This window comes from Macaca mulatta, chromosome 2 (genome assembly GCF_049350105.2).
Source record: "Macaca mulatta isolate MMU2019108-1 chromosome 2, T2T-MMU8v2.0, whole genome shotgun sequence".
Lineage (NCBI taxonomy): Eukaryota > Metazoa > Chordata > Mammalia > Primates > Cercopithecidae > Macaca > Macaca mulatta.
The window spans coordinates 141,735,826-141,758,953 of record NC_133407.1 but is presented as its reverse complement, the minus strand read 5'-3'; the positions used below and the strand labels follow the sequence as shown (position 1 = coordinate 141,758,953).

General features: G+C 37.8%; 1 protein-coding gene across 2 annotated transcripts in view; it reads right to left on the bottom strand.

Moving 5' to 3' along the window:
• Positions 1–23,128, bottom strand: part of CNTN4 (contactin 4) — a 975,901-nt gene that overhangs the window by 54,568 nt on the left and 898,205 nt on the right. For both annotated transcript variants that reach the window (XM_028844377.2, XM_028844378.2), the window contains one exon: positions 20,080–20,207. In XM_028844377.2, the coding sequence (XP_028700210.2) occupies positions 20,080–20,207 (128 nt within the window). The remainder of the gene's footprint in view (positions 1–20,079; positions 20,208–23,128) is intronic.

The following is a 23,128-nucleotide window of genomic DNA, read 5'->3' as shown; positions in this document are numbered from 1 at the left end:
GTTATCCTATTTCAAAGATGAGGAAACTGAGCTTTTACACAATTCATAACTAGTAGAGGGGAATTTTTAATACAGAACTGTAGGTGTTCTTAATTACAACAATTTATTAGGTTGCTGCAAAAGTAGTTGCATTTTCAATTGTATTAAAATAATGGCAAAAACCGCAACACTTTTGTACCAAACTATTGCTAGTTGCCTCTAGAAATCTGGGTTGCTTTAGAAGGGAAATGACCTATTATTATAGAGTGTCTCTGTGTCAGGTTATATGTTTAATGCTCTGCATAATGTTACCTTTCTTAGGCACGTAACAACTTAGGGAGGTGGGTATTCTCCTTTTGCAAAGGCAGAATCTGAAGCTTAGAGAGGAAGTGGTGAAATCACCATTGGAGGGGAGCTTTCAAAGCCCACACTAAGGAGCAAAAGTGCTACATATTTTACTCTTCCCCATCATATTTAATGAGTTGAGGATATCGTCAACTTTTACAGTTTTTTCAATGTAAATGCTATTTCTTTGGCTTGCTGTTATTTAGTCTTAAAAAATCCAACTCTGATTTGTTTTCTTTGGAGGATCCATGCCAGGTAAAATGCTGCCTGACAGATTTCGTGTTCTGTGGCCTAACGTTCATTTAGGAGAATGGCATTTTTCTGCTCGACTTGCTGTATCTCCAAACAGGTTTGGATATGAGGCATTAGCGTTTTTCCTAAACTGGCCATAAAAAAGGAGCTTAGTGAATACTGAAAACTGTCTAAACTTGATGTAAAATTATCCCTCCCAAGAATTAATACCTCTTCTCTCCTAGTAGGAACTCATTCTCTCAAATATAGAAACACACTCTCTACATGGCTGAATAGTAAGCAATGATTAGTTTATATCTCAAAAGATTTTTCTCAGGGAATCCAAAAGAGGAATACATCACAGATACGTCATCAATCCCAAATGTCCCAGTTACTCAACATTATGAGAAAGTTTCCTAAATTACAAAACAGGGTATGACTTAGGGTTGACATGTGTCCTTGCTTGCCCAGGATGGTTTTGGGTTCATCTCTGTTGTTCCAGCCTATCTGCAGCACCCCATTTATTCTAACTGGGATAAAACATTATATGATCGCCCAGTGTCACTTTATTATTGCTCTCATTTTGCTATGCTGGCACAGAATCTATTGCATACCCTACTTTTATCTTGCTTCCATGCCAATATATGGGTTACCAAGCCAGTCTTGCGTGACGGAGATGGGTAAGTGGCTATTTTACTGCACTGGTATTCTCTCTTTTTAATAGGGTAACATGTAGAAAGCAAGCATACATCTTATTAACCTAACATATTGTTCTGCATACTGTTTCAAAATAAAGCAACTTCATTTCCTAGGTGCTTTAAGTTAAACAGGTTATTTGAAAAATGACAACACCCTTTGGGTGAGACATTATAGATAACCACAGGCAGAGCCAGGTGACACCCTTTGTCGGTTATTGATTAAAATGATCTGATATACATCTTTCCAAGCACAGAATAATCCACTGGCATTACAGAAATGATGGTAATCTTACAGGGAGGGTTAATCAGATACATGAGAAATCATATCTATTCCTTGATAAAGTACGAGTTACTCAGAAATCAATCACAGATTCCAGTTGCTCACACCACCATCCTTCAGAAAACAGAATTCAGGACAGATAGATACTGTTTTGTCAAAGACCTAGTACACAACAAGACATGCTGCAGATTTGAACAGTTTTGCCTGCTGAGAGCATTGATTTGTGGGTTTTATAATACATGCACAATAGTAAACAACATAAATATAAGAAGTAGATATACAGTAATGATTTACTTTTTCTGGGAGGACAGTGACTAATCTCTCAGACTTCAGTGCTGCTTCAAAAACACTGCTGGGATTTGGTACATTTTCAGGGAACTACACAGTAAGACACACAGTTAAGCACTTGGAGACATTGCTCTTGGATAAATGGTAGTGGAGTCGATGTGGGGGGCAGGTAGTAAAAGTAACACAAACACAATGATATTGATTATCAGTTAAAGGTACACACTCAACACCAGGAGCTCTTAGATGTTTGTCAGACAAAATTCTAATTCTTATAACAGGTTGGACCTCCCATTTTAAAGAGGAAAAACTGAAATTTCTAGAGATTAATTGTTCCAGGCTATAGGGCTGCTAAGAAAGTCTGGAGTTAGTATATGAAATCAAGCCTGTCACATACCAAAGCCCATGTCCCTTTCACTATGCCCTATTGACGACCTCTGTTTTTCCTTGGTCTGCTACTTACTAATTTGCTCAGTAGTTACTTTAATAACAAGAATTTGCTGAGTTCCTCTGTGAGACAATAAGGTATAGTAAAAGGCCTAACTATCGGGCCTTAGCTTGAATACAAAATTTTCCCTTTCTAGTACCCTTTGCAAAAAGAATGAGCTGGAAGAGATGATCACTATCTCTTTCAAAAATTTCAAAGGGACCTTCTACTTTGGGCAATTTATGAATCAACTCTGAGATAGGATGATTCCAATGCACTGCAAAAGGAGACCTGGTCATGTGGTCCTTTCATTCATTCTTTCTTCCATTCATTCAAGATGTTGTTACAGAGCCCCTAATATGTGCCAGAGGTGTCAAAGACTATGAGTATAGGTGAGTGTTCTGATCGTGAAGTTTATGTTCCCATGCGGGTGACATGAAGTTCAAATAACCAAAACCAAAAGTATGTTTAGATAACAAAAGTATTATTAAAAATCTACACAGTGTGGGCTGAGTGCAGTGGCTCATGCCTGTAATCCCAGCACTTTGGGAGGCTGAGGTGGGCGGATCATGAGGTCAGGAGGTAGAGACCATCCTTGCTAACACAGTGAAACCCCATCTCCACTAAAAATACGAAAAAAATTAGCCGGGTGTGGTGGCGGGCGCCTGTAGTCCCAGCTACTTGGGAAGCTGAGACAGGAGAATGGTGTGAACCTGGGAGGTGGAGCTTGCAATGAGCCGAGATTGTGCCACTGTACTCTGGCCTGGGCGATGGAGCGAGAATCCGTCTCAAAAAAGAAAAAAAAAAATCTAAACAGTGTGCTGAGATAGACTGCAATTGACTAATGTTTGTTTCCCCCATCTCCAAATTCCTATGTTGAAACTCTAATCCCAATGTGATGGTATTAGGAGGTGGGGCCTCTGGGGAATAATTAGGTCATGAGGGTAGATCCCTCATGAACAGAATTAGTGCCCTTATAAGAAGAGGAAAGAAAGCTGGCTAGTTCTCTTACTGCCACGTAAGGATACAGTGGTAAATGAGTATTTCCAAACCGGGAGGCAGGCCCTAGCCAGACTCTGAATCTGCCAGTGCCTTGGTCTAGAACTCTCTAGACCACGGCCTCCAGAATTGTGAGAAACAAATTTCTGCTTACGCTGCAGAAACGGGGATCCTTGTTAAAAAGTGGCAAACAATTTGGCTGAATTGTGTTTGTGTTCTAGTGTTTTCCGGAAGGTAGAATTTGCAAGTGATGACACTGGATATTTAGCTGAAGAGATTTCTAAGCAACGTGTGGAGTAGCTTGGTTCCTCCTGACTGCTTATAGCAATACGTGAGAAGACAGAAATGATCAGAAGACAGAATTAGTAAGCAAAAAGGAAGTAGAAATTAAAGATTTGGAAAAAATCTCAGCCTATCCATATTGCAAGGGAAAAAATAAAAATGAAAAAGCACTTTCTGAAGAGAATACAAAGGATGTGGCCAAGTGATTCCTGGATAAGGAGATTAGCCTTGGTGTGAATCACTGACTTAATCAGCCACCCCAGCAGGAAAAGTTCCAATTTAAACTGAAGAGGAAGAAGATGGGAAGAACTGAAGAAAGGCTATCAGAATTTTTGGATTTTATGGAAGACCATAAAGCTATTTGGCAGTGAATGTGTGCTTATTTCCAAGACACGGGAAGAATGACCCTAAAGGCGATTCAGAGATCATCAGGCTGCCTCTTGAATTTTAAAAGGCGCTTCACCTTGCTTCCACCCACCAGGCAGCCTCTATCCAAAGGCATGGGTGTAGAGCCACCCAGTTGACCCCTGAAGAGCTACAGGTATAAGACCACTGCCCCAGTGGGTCTGAAAGGCTTTATTTGTGAAGCCAAGTACACAATGGCATAGACAAGATGTTAGCAGAATATGGCCATTTGGCTAGACGCTGGGGGTTCTCATTGGTGGGCTGTGAACAGTAGAACAAGAGAAGAGAATAACTATTTGAGTGCTGGTGGGTGCTGATTAAGGTTAAAACATAATGTAGTCTTCCCAATTATCGTATTAAATAGGTACTATTGCATAAATTTTACAAGCACACTTTCAACAGCTTATAAGTGGTAATGTTGAGATTTGAACCTGATTTGTCTATCTTCAAAGTCTATACTCTTCCCTCTATAATACATTAGAAGAAAAGAGAACAAATGGACATTATTGGATCTGCCAGAGACCTTCTCTGTCCAGTTACTCTGCCTTAAACATCAGGCACGATGTCACAGAAATAGAGAAGAAGGGTGTCCAGATTCTGTAGAGCTGCAGTGGGTGGAAGACTGATGGGGAGACTATTCTCTAACAGTGTTTTCTAGGAATAGAGTGGAAGGCTGTTATCAGAGTAGAGTCAGGATCAGGAAAAACATCAAAGTAACTGAGAGGAGAAAAGTTGGTGACCCCTAAGAATATGTCAAGCTCTAGGACATCTAGGACATCTAGAGATCATAGCTGATGAATTTGCTTAATTACTTCCTTTTTGTCTTCATTCATTCTTTTTTTGTGTGTGTGTGTGCAAAATAGATAATTACTTATTTTTCCCTTTTATAGTTGAAGATTTATATCTTACGTATAACATAAAATTCACCTTTTTAAATTATACACTTGAGGCCGGGCATGGTGGCTCACAACTGTAATCCTACCACTTTGGGAGGCTGAGACAGGAGGATCACTTGAGCCCAGGAGTTCTAGACTAGCCTGGGCAATATGGTGAAACTCTGTCTCTACAAAAAATACAAAAACATTAGTAGCGCATGGTGACATGCTGGTGTACACCTGTAGTCCCAGCTACCTAATGGGCTGAGGTGGGAGGATCACTTGTGCCCAGGAGGTCAAGGCTGCAATGAGCCGTGATCATGCTACTGCACTCCAGCCTGGGTGACAGAACAAGGCTCTGTCTCAAAAATAAATAAACATTTAAGAATTATACAATTCAGTGGGTGTTTTTTGTTTTTTGGTTTTTTTTTTTTTTTGGTGCAACCGTGACTACTATCTAATTCCAGAATATTTCCATTATCCCCAAAAGAAGCCCTGTACCTATTAGGAGTCAGTCCCAATTCTCGTCTCCTTGAATCCACTGGCAGTTATGAATCTACTTTCTGCTTCTATACATTTTCCTATTCTGGGAATTTCATAGAAATGGAATCATACAATATGTGGCCTTTTGTGTCTGGCTTCTTTCACTTAGCATTATATTTTCAAGGTTCATCCACATATCAATTGCATATATCAGTACTTCATTTCTTTTAATGGCTGAATAATAGGTCATTTTATGGATACACCACATTTGGTTTATCCATTCATCAGCTGATGGGCATTTGGGTTGATTTCACTTTGGCTAGTACGAATAATGCTTCTATGGACATTTCTGTGCAAGTTTTCCTTGTCTTCTGATACATCTACACATGACTCAGTTTTAAAGTCAGTATCTTAAACAAAACATTTTACGTACTGAAAACTGCCCTTAAAAGTCTCCCAGGAAGGCACCACCTTGGAATCAATATACTGTTCAAATGAACCAGTTTTCTCTCTAGCCCTTTCTCTAAGAGCCAGCTGAAGTGGCTTGCTTGTGTTTGGTGGCCATACTGTATAAAATCAATGTCATCAATTCTCTTCAGCCTGGTGAGATGATCACATTTTGACAGGTATATGAGGATCGAGGCAAACTGAGTCCATTGTCCTTTCAGGTCCTCATTGCATGACCACTCACGGATGAGCTGGTTGGTAAAACTGCCCACACTATTTAAATGGTAATGTATCTCTTTCCTTGAGTGACCATAACCTGATGCATGTAAAATAAATGTTGATAAAATAGAAATCTCTTGGACATGAAAAATTTCATCTCATTTTTGGGGGTGCCTGAGTTAGAATACCTCTGGATAAATTTGTTGTTACTGTTAACAAATAAATTTGAAATTAGGATGTTTTAATGCTTTATTCCAACTTCTTTATCAAATAAGAGAATTTTAGAACTAGAAGAGGCCTTCATTTTCTCAATTAAAGGCTCTTCATTTTACAGGTGAGAAAACTGGAATCTGGGAACCAGCCCCCAGATATACAGGACCTCAGTTCACTGCTCTTTGTATTAGACTGTAATGATTCCCATATTCACAAATTGTAGAAAAAGTAGGTCATATGGTCTCAAGTTTTATCCTATTTACAACCCTTATAACTCAGGATGTTACCTACTATTTTACTATTTCTCTCTCTATATCTCTGTTTCTCTCTTTTTTGAGCTGAATCTGAATTATATTCCTCTCTGGTTGGCAGGGAGTTCATGAAGGTAAATTAGTCAAGAGGAAGAGCTACTTTGTCTATAATTTATGGCTTTTCTTTTATACACAAACTTTCCCCAACAGACTGGTGCACTAATGAGTTCAGCTGGAAGGTGGCACCCTGATTTTCTGGAGCTGAAGCTTAGCAAAAATTTTGTCATTCAAACGCACTGGTTGAATCGATTAAAAATGTTCATGAAAATTAGAAAATGGCTTTATGGGTGTTTCATGGCCACTGTTATAGTACCATTAATCTACACTCTCCCTGTTTCATTGGCAGTTGACAGGAATCCCCAGTCAGCAGACAGAGAAAGAAGTCTTTTTAAAGACAGGACTAATTTGTTTCCTGGTGAAAGGTGACAACCTGCCTCAATTTGCTTCAGATTTCTCAACGATAATGACTTGTGTTTTCTTGTCCCAATTAACCACCAACTGCTCCTGAGAAGATCATGTTCATTCAGATAACTGAATTTCTCTTCCACTGATAACCTTCTGGTATAGATATGGGAGTGAAATGCAGATTCAGTGTAGAATCATGTATGGAATTATAAATAGAAAGATTTGAAACATTCTCTTCTCTAGTCTTCTTCCTCTCAAATCTCCATCATGGTCAATTTGCATCTACTTAATAATTTAAAAATTGGAAATAATCAAGAGCTGGCTTTTTTCATAGAGCAATGAGACCCACTTAATACTGCATGTCAAATGCTTTCAGAGGATGTGGCAGTATCCTAAGCATGTGATTTAGAGCTATAAGATAATACAGAATAATAAGGTCTGGGGTCACTTTAGAGAATACATGCCTCCTGTCTAAAGGCATTCCAATTTTAAAGTTTTAAACACTCTGACAGCCAAACAATACAAGTCTGTGGGTTCAAGTCAAATTAGCCACGAGAGCTACCAGTTTGTAACCCCTGGTCTATAGCTGACATTTTAACACACCTGATGTTTCCTAACATGCCTGTCCTCTTTCTTCCCCTTACTCACTCCTTATCCAGTGATGCGTCTGGGAAAAAACAATGAGGAATTCTTGGCTCAGTGCCATTCTTTCTCCTGGAAGAGTGAAGGATGTACACTTATTGGGTTGATCCTCCACTCTTTATTTTTCTTTTTATAGTGAGAGAGACTTGAGGTTGTGTAGTGGTAAAAGTCTGCTTAATTTGGAGTTCAGTGTTAAGAAGCCCACTATTGCTATGTCCCTGAGCCACATTCCCCTTTAGCACTAGCGAAGCTGACGTTTGATTTTCATCTGCCCAACTACCTCAACTTACTTCTCAAGTGTTTCAAAACTCAGGCACTGAACAGATTACTGTTTATTGAACCCCTTCAAATCCCAACATATGATTAAATAGAAAACGGTTCCTTTTATTGGACTCTATTTTAGAGAATAGGTTACTTGAGAATATATTACTCAAAATTAGCAGAATAACCTTTTCAACCCATACTGCATTGCTGATTATGGATAAATTCACACTGAAAGCAAAAAAAAAAAAAAAAAAAAAAAGAAAAAGAAAAGAAAGACTCTGCAATAAGAACACAAAGTCAACTTGACAGAATTCAACCTAGGGGCATGATTTTGCTCTGGAGTAGAAGCAGATGAGGGCAGAAGTTTTCAAAGCTATAAAATTAAAGAATGATAACATTTCAGAGTTGGGTGGGATATATGAGTCAACATTTACTTAGGGTAGGCCCTGAGAATGCTAAGACGAATAGAAAATGACCCTATAGGCTACTCAAACCACACACTTGTATCTGATACATGAATTCTTTCTGCCATATTTCCCCAGAGTAGATGTCTAGTCTACTAGACATGAAATGAATGTCATCACTAATAGGCCAATGGCCTAGTTGTTTGAAAATTTTCCTTTTATCAAACGTAAGTAATATCCTCTGCTCCAATAGTTCCTGCTCATCTCTTACGGTACTGTCCTCTGATGTCACATAGAGTTTGATATCTCTTTAAATGTTTGAAAACACTGACCACCCCTCCCCTCCCACCCTCTATAAGTCTTCTCTTCCTTGGATTACCAAGCCTCAGTTTCTACAGCTGTTCCTCATATCATCCCAGTTGTCACTCTTTAAAGTGATTTCAAATTTTAATGTCTATCTTAAAATAAAAGCAATCCTCTTCCAGTTGTATTTTTATCAGTAGATCTCTATATTCCGCCCCCCCTGCCCCGCTCTTGTTTTGGACACTATTATGTTCTAGGTTTAATTTGCTTTTTTAAAGAGTATATATTGTTGACTCATCAATGATGTTATGGTCATCTAAGACCTATAACACAACTTGACTCTAAAATTTGGCTCTCTCATTCTGAGTTTTGAAGAAAAATGCAAATCTTCATATTTTATCACTATTAAGATGCATCTTGTTACATTTGGTTCAAATAACAAAGATTAAAGATAATTATCTTTTAAAGTAATTTTGAATACTAATTCCATATTTAGTTTATTCCCTAATGATTCACGTCATCAGAAAGTGTACTCAGCATGTTATCACTAACATGATGTGTCAACTGATAAGAAATTTCAATAGGAAAAGTTTGAGGAAAGGGCAGAGAAATGACTAGGGATTTCATTCTCCCATTGACATTAATCCCTTCTATGGTTTAAAAGTTTGTGTCCCTTCCAAAATTCATGTTGAAACATAATTCTTAATGCAACACTATTAAGAAGTATGGCTTTTAGGAGGTGACTGAGTCATGATGGGGTTAGGTGCCATTATAAAAAAGCTTCGCGTGGGGAGTTTGTCTTCTTTTGCTGTTCCATCCTCTCTGCCATGTCAGGCACAGTGTTCCTCCCCTCTGGAGGATGCAGTGTTCAAAGTGCCATCTAGGAACTGAAAACTGGGCCCTCCCTAGACCCTAAACCTGCCAGCACCTTGATCTTGGACTTCCCAGCCCTGAGAGCCATGAGAAAGAAATTGCTATTGTTCACAAGTTACTCATTTTATGGTATTTTATTATAGCAGCATGAGTGGACTAAGACAATCCCCCAACCAACACTTTCAGGGTAAAACATGTGAAACAATCCTCCTAAACATCCCCCAGATTCTTCTCTCTATCTTCCCATATAGATATTACAAGAGTTGTTCTTTTTGTTTTGTTTTGCTGATGCTATTTTGACAAGCAGGAGATATAAACATATTCATAAAGAAATCAGGCTAGTCCTTATTTATTGTTCAAAATAATCTATGCTGGTAGAAAGATACCAATGAAAACAGAAGTTACAAACAGTGTATACAGTATGATCTTTTTGTGATAAGGATATTTATTTATAGATCTGAGGACAGATTCATACACAGTTAAGATACAGATGTAGATACAGATTGGATTCAGCCTCGATGTAATTCTAGAAGAAAACATAAAAAATATGTGGATCTCTCTGAATGATGAGATTATCTTTTCCCTAATAATTCTACAAATAATATAATTAAAACATAATTTTTACAAAAATCGTATCCTGGTAATAACTACTTTTCATTTTAAAGTCTCTTAGAAGAAGCAAAATTTCCACTGAAGTTGGTGTCATGTCACTTAGCTACAGTTTGTGCAAACTGTATTATTTCCATTAAAAAGGGAATCAAAATATTTGCCTATTCTCCACAGGTCCTGAAATATAAGCAATAGTGCCTCAGCTATGGGTGTGTTCCCCTCACTTTTCCGCTGTATTTTCCCTGAATATGCTAGGACCCTTCATATATTGGGGCCATTAGATAAATTTCTTTTCCTGGGATTACCTTGACATTTAAAAAAATTTGGCAGACTCTTATTCATACTTCAATTCGCTGTTCAGTTATCACCTTTACTTCTTAGTTACGCCTCCCTTTGTGTTCCTTCTGTACTCTGAACACAGCTCTGTGTCTTTGTTTATCCGTATTGCCTCCAAAAGGTTGAGCTCCTAGGTTTGCAGGCTTTGTTGAGTATAGGCATTCCCTGAAGAACTTGTTGAAAATGAAAATTCCTGGGTCTCATCCCTGAAGATTCTGGTTCTGCAGGTCAGAGGTAGGGTCCAGGAATATGCATTTACTTAAAAACTCCTACATGATTCTGAGCCATACATTGTGATGGCTCACAATGGCCTAGAAGGAAGAGATGGTTTTGTCTTTTGTACCTTTTGACTATTCCCTCATATTTGGACTGCATCAGAGTGTCCCTTCATCAACTATACTGTCATTATAATTTAATTTCCTTTGTCTTTCACATGAAGAAGTGTTGGTGCAAATTGCACAGTGACCAGGTGTTCTACCTATGCTGTGACAAAGCCAATGGAGGCAGATACATGTTCTATCAGGAGAGACGTAGGCTCATGAAAGTATACATGGAGGAGAAGGCAGTTCTGATTTGACCCTTTGGATCCCCCTCTTCTAAGCAGAATCCAAGCTTTACTTACATTTACAAGCAGTTCTACTTTTGAAGAGAGAGAAAAGGGGAAATAGTTAATAAGATGACAGTTGGTATGGTTTCCAGTTTGGGGAATCTTCAAAGCAATGTTGCTAATCTTCACTTAATTATGTCTTGCACTTTTGCACACTGATTATAGACCTGCTAGAAGGCCACGCAAAAAGCCACTCTTACTCTATGTTCTGCTTACATTTCCTCTCCCATAACCAGGAACCTCCTTTCGACTCCTCAAATGGATACATAAAAGAGACAACCATTTTAACCTTTTAGAAATGGATCTTCTACAGTAAATCAGAGAGAGATGATGAAAATGTTAATTAACTTGCTTTCATCTTGGTCAGATTCTGTATTTAACCTAAAGGCCTAAAGTCTTTTGGGCAGTTTTCTTAAATTTAATTGCCTGTGACAGCCAAAGAAATTCAATCATGATTTGGTGGGGCTGCCTCTTTGAAAGTAATACTCCTCCTGCCTCTGGCACAGAAAACAAATGCCAAAAAAAGGAAGGTGAGATTCACTCATGAATTATTCTGACACATCTCCTTTCTGAATCAAGGTTTATAAGAGACCAAGCTTTCCCTTTCAGACTTGGGACCAACTGTTGTCTTCCCCCATGGGACCACCTCTAACATCCAAGGAGACAGATAATTTAAAACATACACATAGACACACCACAAGCTCCTCTTCTGAGAGATCATGTGCACATAAAACCAGTCTACATGACAAAGCATCATTCTCAAACCACAGGAAGTTCAGATATTTAGAAACGGAAGGTAAAAGTGCCTAATCTTTCTTTTCTCTTTATTTATTACACAATTAGCCATTTAAACTCCTTTGAAGCTATGGAAATTATTTTTAAAGACTCCATAGTTTGAGAACAACCTATATTGAGCTTTAAACATTTAATGAACTGAAAAACTTAACATAAACCATTTCTTTCCTTTAGTAAAGGAATAGCTCTATGGCAAGATGACAGAAGTAAGATGACAGATGTACTTTAAAAAGATATGCATGAGAAAAAGATAGATTTTTATTTATGTATTTCAAAAATATATAACTTTAATAATGCTGAGGATGTGTTCAGAAGTGGTAGCAGAGGTAGATGAGAGATCTATGCTTTTTAATATCAACTTCCTCTTGAGTGAGAATCTTATCGCATTAATAGCTAAATCACACTGATTGCAAAACAGCTGAAATGAGGCAATTAGTATGGTCTATGACAGCCATGAAGAATGAAACATGTGAGGTTTTCAATGCAAGCCAGATGGATATCGTCAATATACTTCTTATTATCTTCTTGTGGTAATAAGTTCAATTAAACTGAATCAGTATAACGTAAGTCTCTTTGAATTGTTGGAAAAGAAATTAATTATGTGCTTCACATTTAATGAAGCCAAAGAGTCATATTCTGTTTGCCTTTTTTGTTTGTTTTGTTTAGTCTGATTAGTAAGTATTCATTACAAAAGAATTCATTAATTCATTTTATAGGAGAGTTTTTTTCCTTAAAAGAAAGAAATCATTTGTATGGAATGGGTTAAATATCACCAGGTAAAAGGTATCTCTTCTACAATAGCTGAGAGAGACCTGAAAAAACAGACCTCCTGTCTGGATGGCTTTGCCTGCAATATCTGACCATGTAGGATTCTGACCTGAGGTATTCTTTTTAATTTGAAATATTTTACATATAAAACTACAATGAAAATTTACCAATATGTGCTCATATTCCCTCTTCTAGAATTAGCAGGCTTTAACACATTTTCATGTACCTCCAGCCTTTTTCCCGCCATGAATATATATTAAAAATTTACCCAAACAGATATTACCAACACAGCTAAAGTCCTTTCACATAATCTCACTCCAGGCATCCTCCCCCAAAATACTGAGTTAGTGCTTATGCCGCATGTGTATTCTGTATGCAAACATTATAAGATATTATTTTATATTACTAATTTTATATTTAATCATATAATATATTAAACAAAATGATACCATATGTATTATTCTTTAATTTCCTTGTTTTTTTTTTCATTACAAACAACACTACAAGGAACATCTTTGCAAGTCTGCCTCGGAACATGTGTGAATCCCACTAGGTTAAATGCCCAGAAATGGAATTGCTGGGCCATGGAGATTGCACTTTCTCAATTTTACTTGCTCTCCACCGCATCTATTCCAATTTTTATCCCTACTCAGAGTGTGTGAGTACCATTTTCCTCACATAGTCACTAACAAAAGGTACCGTTAGGTGTTTCTCTTTTGCCAATCTCATATGTAACAAAATCACACCACACTGATGCTTACATTGCCTTTCCCTGATTATTAATGAGGTGACGTTACTGCAGAAGCTTCTTGACCTACAGAGTGTCTTTTATGCCAAAAGCAAAAATGTGAGGCCTGTCTTCAGCATAGAGGCTTTGCTATGAAAGGACAGAGTTGGCATAGAGAAATGTAACAGTTAAGGAATTATATCTTCCCTCTCTAGACCAAGGATGGAGAAGTAATGGGCAGGCTGGAGTCAGGGCAGACTGGCATGGTATGCAATCAGCATTACAAAAAGAGAGAAGGTTTTTACAGAGAGATTTGGACAAAAGGGGAATCATTCTATTCACGATTGATATTGCCAAAGGCATGTTATTTGCTCAATCTCTGTGGCTCTCACACATGTCCATAAGAATGTCAGAGGAAATAATCACGCCCTGTTTCATCAGATTTCCAGGTTATGTCATGCTTTGTGAACACAGGAAGAACAAGAGGCACAATTACCTACCCTTCTTTTTAGATTCTCCTACTATCAGTGTGACAGATCTCAGATCTAACAGGATCTAGTATTGAAATGTTCTGGCCAGATGTTCTTCTACTGAGGGACCTACCATAATTACCATTTGGCACTTCTAATGACAAACTTTTCCTTCCTACTCTAGATGCCTGGGGTCAGAATTTGTGTTAATCCTATTAGAAATACCCTTAATTATCACCTAGAAATAATTGCTTCCAGTGGAAGACATCTAATTCGGTTGAAGTGTATTCAGTTATAAGGGACCAATGTTAAAAGCTTTTGTTGTGTGTTAGCAGCCAACTGTCATTGTATGTTACTGATTTCTGATTGATCCCCTGTCAAATCTGGATAAAGCCTTGAACAATTTTACATAGAAGATGTGGGCTGCTTCAAACTCATTTGCAAAAAAAGTTCCAACTGAGAAGACTCTACTTTATTGCGTCTATTATGCTATACATGGAAAGGTTGATATTTCTCAATGCCCTACAGTTAAAACAGAAGAAGAATTTTATATAGTGTGCAATAGTAATGCTGTAGATGCTCTTTGGTGCTGGTAAGAATATATATATATATATATATATGAAGAAATCTGTTCATTTAAACATAAACAAACTTCCTATGGGATGAACAATGAGCACTCTTTCTGACAATAAAGGAATCCATTAAATGTTCAGTAAACCACAGGAACATCTTTGGTTTGCAGGGTTGAAGAATGAAAATACAAAATAATTTCTTGTTAGGTGTATGTGTGATCTTAGTTAACTGCTACTAAAGACTTCTTTTCTATTAAAGCTATTTAAAGTATAAATTTATTTTTTCTTATTATAAAAGTAATTCTATGCACTGAATTTAGATATTTAAATAAGCAGAAAAGCCAAAAGAACTCTTTAAAAATTCAGACGAAATTAGGGTAAAACTTTATATAGTCAATTTCAAAATTAAAACAATGCTATTAGAGAAAGAACATGCAGTCTGAGAATTATGAGGCAAAGGTGGAACAGTTCAGCTGATTTAGGCTGGTGACGGTGGGAGGTTTACGAAGTGAGTAGTGTTTTTAAAAAAGCACCAGGTGATGTGCTTCTTACGTTACGGTCTTCTTAGTTTACTATTCTGGTTCCAGCTGTGTGAATCCTCCCCACATGCTGGAGAATCAAATTGAATAATTGTTCCAGTGTCTGCCAAGTAATTTTCCTCCTCCCTCTCAATCAATGATTTATCACGTCTCCTCTGGATTTTCAACTTGTATCCAAGTTCTAAAGTCAACCCTTTGGATACTGGGGTGACACTAAGGTCCTGGGAAAGAAAACTCCATACCAATTCCAGCTAATAATCCGACTCAAGGACATGTGGAAATTTCCAGCATGCAAGATCAGCAGGGGTAAAAGAAAAGTTGTGTATAGCTTGGCCAGACTATACCTTGGACAGAAATTTGAAGATCTGAGGAAGAGAAAAAGTTATCAAAGAAAGGATAAGTATTTTTTTTTTTTTCTGTGAAGGACTTAATAGTAAATATTTAAGGTTTTGCAGAAGTGGCAAAGTTTAGGATATTATATAGGTACTTACATATTACACGGTCTCGGGGGTGGGGGGTGCAGTGGCTCACACCTGTAATCCCAGCACTTTGAGAGACTGAGACGGGCAGATCATCTGAGGTCAGGAGTTTGAAACCAGCCTTGACCAACATGATGAAACCTCGTCTCTACTAAAAGTACAAGATGAATTTCATAAAAGTTTCACACCCAAAAATATTATTGTTCTTTTGGTTTTTTTCTCAACCAGCTAACATGTGAGAACCATGCTTAGCTTAGCCCCTGGGGTATATAAAACAGGTATGGATTTGGCCCATAGGGCATAGTTTGAAACCCCTGAAAATACAATGTTCTCAAACTCTGATGTGTGTAAGGATCAATTAGGGCATATATTTTAAATGTAAGTTTTTCCAGGCCTCCTCCCTAGAGAGTTAGTTTTGTTAGGGTAGAAGTGAGGCCCAGGAGATCTGCATTTCTAACATGTACTCTAGTGAACTTTCACTTGCTAGGTGGCATGCATGTACAAAGTTCTTTGGTGTAGGACAGTGTTTCCCAAAGTATAGTCTGAAACTACCAGTTGCAAAATTGCTCAAGGTCAGTTTGGATGTAGTTCAGCAAGATGACTACGGTAACAGCATCCACAGCTTCATGCCCTACATTTCGAGTCCTGGAGATGATCAGTAGGAGTGAGGGTTGCTATTAACATAGTTATCTTGTTGAACTGCATCCAAACAAATACTCTAAGTTGTTCTTCTCTAGGCCTGCTACTTAAAAATATCTGTCCTATGAAACCTGTAGAGCAGAGGCACTGTGTCACGCAAAATCCCCACCCACCACCACCCCTTTAACTCTGCTGTACAGATAAACATGATTTAGTAAGTACAATATTGCATATAAATGTACCCTGCCCTCCATATAGTTCTTAACGGTGTCAATGATCACAAAACCACATTTTTGTTTAAAGGTCAAACATTATGCTTTCTGTTAGGATTTGAGGGTTTGACTTAAGAACTAACTGTTCTTGCTTAAAATGAAACAGAAAACCAAATCCCAAGTATATTATAACTAGCCTGAAAAATAAAATCAGTAAAATTTAGGAATTCAGATGATGGGATGATAATCAAGAGGCCCCCTGGGCACCTGTCAGAATTCTGCAGTTTGGAAGCCTGCTCATGCAGAATCTGAATATTTAGCCACGTGATGATTGCTTGTCAGAGGTTTATTCTAAACCTCCTGTATCTGGCGGAATAGATGGCGCCGCCTCCCTCTCCTCCCCTACTTGCTGACCCTGTGTTTGATGCTATCTTCAGCCTCTCTCCAAAACATGGGGGCAAGGGTAAGGAGAAAGAGAATTGGATTTTACAATCACGGTTAATGATAGAACTATTGTAAAAAGGTTAGAAAAGATGTGTTCTGATGCCTGACCTTCACAGTGTTTTAATCCCAGACACATGAGGAAATCGGAATGAATACAAGCTCATTTTAAGGTTAGAGAACACCGTCTCTGATAAATTAGTCCCTTTGTAGATCTCAAAATTGAATTAAAATACAGCGCTCAGTCATATTTCGGGCTAAGCTGTTACATTTGCATTAAAGGTGTAGGGCTCAAGCATTTTGATGTGGGATTCAGGACTTGGCACAGTTCATGTGGAGTTCAGAATGGTTTTCTCTGCCTATATCGTGCTTTATGGGGCAGATTTTAAAATCATATTTCTCAGTTTATGTTAATGTCCTTTTCGGAGACCTAGCAGTGTGGATGTCCCCTCTGCAGACGCACATACTTCCCATTAATGCTAATGGGAGTCAGAACCAACCACACTGGGAGATAAATGATCTCCCAAATCTCTTCTGACCTTATCTAAAGTAACAGGATTGTTAACTCCCGTGAACATATTGGCCAAATAAAGCTTTTTTCCCCCACCTCACCTAGAAGAAGAATATAAGAATCAGAGGACCTCTGTGGAGAAACTAACTGCAGCTCAGAACCAGGAGCCACTACCAGAAATAACTCTGCTTGGAAACACATGAATTCTACCTGTCAATCAGGCTACCTGGGCACATCATCCCTTAACCATACCTACACATCGCTGCCTTCCTCTTTTCGTGCTGGGTCAGGCTCTTCCTGCCTCAGTCCTTCCTCTTTCTCTCACCTATTAGGAAATTTCAGTTTTTAAAGTGTTGTGCCTGTTTCAGCAAATCATGTGGCTAGCATAGGCAGGACATACTAATTCTGCATCTATAAATTCACTAAAACGCTTCTGGAAATTGTCCTCAAGTCATGTTTCCTAGTTTTAGACATTCACATATACCATCTTCATGATTTTTTGCATATCCTCCTATAACAATGCATATTTAGTACTTTTCTTTGTACTGACTCATTCTTAAATTCATTTTGAAATACTGTTGTATTTCCATTAATTGCCATTAATGGAAAACCAGTGTTCTCCTATTATACCTTGAAAGAAACAAATAGTTACCAAAATTTAAAAAAATTGTAACTGTAAACTGCCTAAAACTATATCCTATACTTATTTGGGTGAATAGCTGTTTGCATGTTACTAGAAGGCAAGAAATAAATTATTTTGTTCGTTAGAATAGGTAGAAGTTACTATTTTAGCAATATTTATAACCACACAAAAATGAGGCAACCATAACATATTTCATCCCTGATATATCTGTAGGCTGTGCACCATGATTCAGTGTAAGATGAGCAGCAGGGAACTGCACAGTTCGTTGGGAATGGTTTTGTCCTGGGGCTTGTGGTATCACTGGGATATGAACTCTGATGGGAAATAGAGGCCTCTCCTTTCTGCCAACTCTTGGGAGAGCCAAGGAAGTCAATACTTATATGAAGGATGATAATAAAATACAGAACATGCCTTGTTCCTACCTGTGAAAATACCCTACTTTTAACAATATGAGGCTCACTTCTCTTTGCTAATTATTCTATTTGGGTGGAAACGTCATAAATGTTCATTTCAGCATGATTTAGAATACATGCATATCCATTTAAAAATATAAAAACAACAAAACAAATACTAATATTTCTTAGGTGCCAGATACCCTGTTAATCGCTTAGCATGGATTACCACAGTCATCAAAACAACCTCATTTTATGAAAATACGTTTATAAACAAAACAACTATTAATATTTCCTAGGTGCCAGGCACCACACTAATCACTTAACATGAATTTTCACAGTTATCAAAGCAACTCCATGAGATTGGCACTGCTATTATCCCCACACAGGCTAATTGTCTTGTCTAAGAGCTAGTAAGTGGTAGAAATGAGATTCAAACCCAGCTCACTCTGACTGGAATCCCTGCCTTTTAACTATGATTTTAAGATGTCAACCTAATATTCTCTTGTATCTCCATAACTCACAAATAATCTATAACAGATCCTAGCTCTGTGTCTAACCAGCTCTGAAACATTGAGATCTCTCTTGGTCCTATATGATTACTAAGCTTCCTTTAGCCAAAACAGTCATACATTAGCAAAGACCTCTAGCTAGAACTGTGCTTTACAAATATTATCTAACCTCTTTTTCCTTTGCCCATGAAACAGAGTGAACAAGCAGTCAGTCACACACTGATGCTAGTGCTCTGAGGAAGTAATTAATAGACTGAAATAGTTGGAATCAATCTAAACATATATTTAGTTCTAACTCTTGGACTTCCAATTTTCTATCTGCATCATCAAGTATGTTAATGATAAAAAGACTTCCCGAAAGAGTAGTACATTTCCAACTTTTAAAGACCCTAAAATACACAATTAGGTAATCTGTAGTTTTCTTCTTTAAATTAAAGGCGATTTTTTTGATATTTTTATTTGCCTTCATCTATCCTCACAAAGGGAGCTACAAATGGGCAAGAAGGAAATAATATGATATGACTCATCTGTATAGATTACTCAGAAACAGGAAGAATGGGTAAAAAAATTTCCTGGTGCAGGATAAAGAACCAAGAAGAACTCAGAATCAGGATCTGGGTTCAGGTCTCCTTCAGCTACTCGTGACCTTGAGAGAACCACCAACGTGAGCCTCATCTTCTTCAGTCAAATCACTGCCAAGTTCCCTTCAACTCAAAAATCCTATGACAGGGCAATATATAAAGTGAAAGAAATGCAAATGAAATGTAAATTAAGATTTTCTCCTTTTCAATGGTTACTTAACACTTCCAGCCTGTGCCATGAAGCTAATATTGAAATAGTTTCACTCGTGTGCTTTGCTAACAGCATAAAGGACTTTCTGCTACAAAAATTATAAATCACCCAGGCTATGGTATATGGGAATTTTATTTCCTTAAAACTGACAAGGTTCGCTGAGTGACGAAGGCAAAGCACAGAGGTGATCAAAGCCTTTTATTAGTATAATAAGCCATATCCATATCTCTGAATAAACGGGACAGCTATCTTAAAAATTACCAATGTCATTGTTTAAGCAACGTTTGCTAAAAATAGTACATGAGTCTTGAGTTTTTAATTTGTTGGAATGGTGTTCCTAGACACGAATTTCAAATCTATAGAGACTTGAAAGAAATTTAATTAAAGGATTGAAGATAACATTAGTTACAATACTATAATAGATACAATGGCTATAATTCTCAAAATTGTATTGGATGATTCTGAAATAAGATAGTCTTTCAGTCATATTCATTACCAGCAGTTTTCTAAGAATTATTAATCATATTATGTTTGCTGTGATGAATTAATTTAGCAATACAGTGATATCTGTATATATTAATATGAATGATGCCACTTCTATAGATTACATTATTAGACATGAGGACACATATATTAATATTTGAATTCTTTGGGTTAGCCATTACCTTTCACTACCAAGTTTCCAGTACTGCTAGCAGTTCCAAAATGGTTAGTGGCTATACAGGTATAACTCCCAGCATCTGATTTAGTAACGTTGATGATTCTGAGGTTTCCATCTTCAGAAATGGCAATTCTGAAATCAAAGTAAATGAACCAAAAATGGTGAAATTTATCTCATATGACTTATTGCAATTTTTTTCTGTTATTCTGTCATTGTTCAAAGCATAAATCATTGCTACATTATTTGACAGCCTCATCTTTATTTAGGGTATTTGTCTACATATACATAAACAAAATTGAGATATGTGACTTGTTTAGAGTTTTTAATTCTTTTCTTGCTAAAATGGTCTCAACAGCCAGTTGGAATAACCATTATAAATATTCGATAGGTTGTGACAATTTCTATTTGGTAGCTCTAACCACATTAGGCAAAGGGAAGGCTTATGGTAGATCACCATTAGTCTTATAACTGCTAATGAGGAATAAGAAAAAAATCCCTTGATAAATCAATTTAAGTCTTTTCGTTGAAAGTGTTTTTTTCTAAATGAGAGCCTTAAATTAAATGAGGTATTATTAAACATATTTATTTCTGAAATATGTCAGCCAATACATTTTTAATGAGATGTAAAAACTGAACTTAAAAAAAATTAAAATATTCCACAACTCAGTGTGACTTTGGCAGAATAGCAAATGTGGATGGCAAACCTCAGGCCCCACAATTAGGGACAAACATCTACTTTCTGCAGGGAAGAAAATGTTTTTGTTGACAGATGCAAAATTTGGAAGAGGAAGAATTTTAAAGAACTCTGTTTTCAACGTGACTACCAGAAGAGAAGTAGGAAAATACAAAGATGAGTAAGACAGACAGCTTGGCTTAGAGGCTTGTCAGAGAAATAAAAAACGTACACAGATAGCTCATTCAAGGTAAATGTTTGTTAAATTTCTCTTTTATTTCAAATCTGCCTACATCTTTCCATCTCTTCCACTCCCTCCTTCTCACCTAGTCCATCAAAACAGCCTCCTAATTGGTCTGCCTGTTTCTACTCTTGTCCATCAGATCCATTCTTCAGTCAGTGGCCAGATGATCTTTTAAAATTTAAATCGGATTATATCACTCTCCTGGCTTAAAGCTATGTCCTTAGCTCTGCCATTGCATTCTGAAAAATTTTCTTGCTGCAGCCTTATTATAAAGCTTTACGGATCTAGCTTTTTAAAAAGCCTCTCTTGCTTACTATTTTGTTCTAATCTCTCTACTCTTCAATGAACTCTAGTCACACTGGCCTTCTGCATATTCCTAGAGTATTAGAAATCCTTCCCACTTCAGGGCCTTTGCACTTGCTGTTCTGCCAGCTTTGAACACCCTTCTGTGTATCTGGACATAGCTGTCACCTTCTCACCTTCAGGATCTCAGCGTAGAGGCAGTTTTTCCTTATAGATCTTTCCCAACTCACTGTTTACAGTGGGTCTCCCTGTCTCCCTGTTTTCCTGCAGCCACTTTATTTCTTCCCACTAAATTCAATCTGGAAATTTTATTTGTTTGCTTGTTAGTTGTCTTATCACATGGAATGGTAGCATCTCTGAGGGCATGGATGGTGTTCGTCTTACGACTGAACCTCCTGGGTCTAGTACACAGGATGACATGTAGTAGATACTAGAAATATTTCTTAAGTGGCTGAGTGAATACATGAATAAATAAATAACCTAAGGGAAAAATCGATATTATGTTGTATGAATTCAGAGTGGTTGAACTACTTGGCACTAGTGCTAGACTTAACAGTCCTTTCAGATCTCTGAAACAAGAGGTCTAGGATGGGCAGAGCCTCACTTCATAGAACTTTTGAGTAAGCATTTTAAAAACACAGGTGAAGATGTAAATGCACTGGGTTACAAATGCTGCATATACTTTTGTGAAGGCTTTTATGGATGGAGAAGCTACAGTCTTCCCGAAGACCCGGTCCAGATCTATGACTCAATCTGATGAGAGGGTATGAAGGCAGAAGAACTCTACAAAGAATTTTGGAATCAGAGGGGTGAGAGTTCACATTCCAGTGCTGTTGTTTCTAGCTGTACCACTAAAGGCAACTTACTTAACTTTCTCAGTTTTTACTTCCTCTTCTATGAAATAGAACTAACAATGTCCATCGTATAGACTGATAGCAAGAATTAGGTAAGATAGCGTCAGTAAGATTCCTAGATGTAAGATTCCTAGATGTTTCCTGATATTTACTAGGCAGTGGTTCTCTTTCACCTTTAAAATTGTGTTGGCTAGGCTGGGTGTGGTGGGTCACGCCTGTAATTCTAGCACTTTGGGGGGAGAGGCAGGAGGATCACTTGAGCTCAGGAGTTTGAGACCAACCTGGGCAACAGGGCAAAACCCTGTCTCTACAAAAAATACAAAAGTTTGCCAGGTGTGCCGGCTTGTGCCTATAGTCCCAACTACTTGGGGGGCTGAGGTGGGAGGATGGCTGGAATCTAGGAGTGGAGGTTGCAGTGAGCCAAGATGGCACCACTACACTCCATCCTAGGAGACAGAGTGAGAACCTATCTCAAAAAAAAAAAAAAAAAAAAAAAAGAAAAAGGAAAAAAATGTGTTCTCTTATTTGGTCATTTGTACATATAGGAAACATTGGACGACATCATTTTAATATATTTTCTTTTAACATAGTAATTAAATCAGCCTTATTTTTGTATTTTGTCTGTTATTTCTGACAATTTGAAATCAATAGGCAAATTAACTGAGTCATCCCAAATCAAGGTACAAGATGCAGACAGGGCACGAGGGCACCTGTGGTTGGGCAGTTTGTATCTGCTGGCGGTGCCTATGTTGCTTTCTGGTAGAGGCCTGGCATTGGAGGCCTTGGCCTTTGGGCTGGGGTGGCCCATGCTCCTGGTGGAGGCAAGGGAGCCGAGCTGGAGCCATGGCCAGTGAGGTGGTAACTGTTAGGCCTAACCATTGCTGTTGAAGGATTTGTGGGTCATTATATTTTGCAAACCAGGAAGCATATGGAGCCTCAGGTAAAACAAGCTTTTCAAAGTCTACTGAAATCTGCCCTC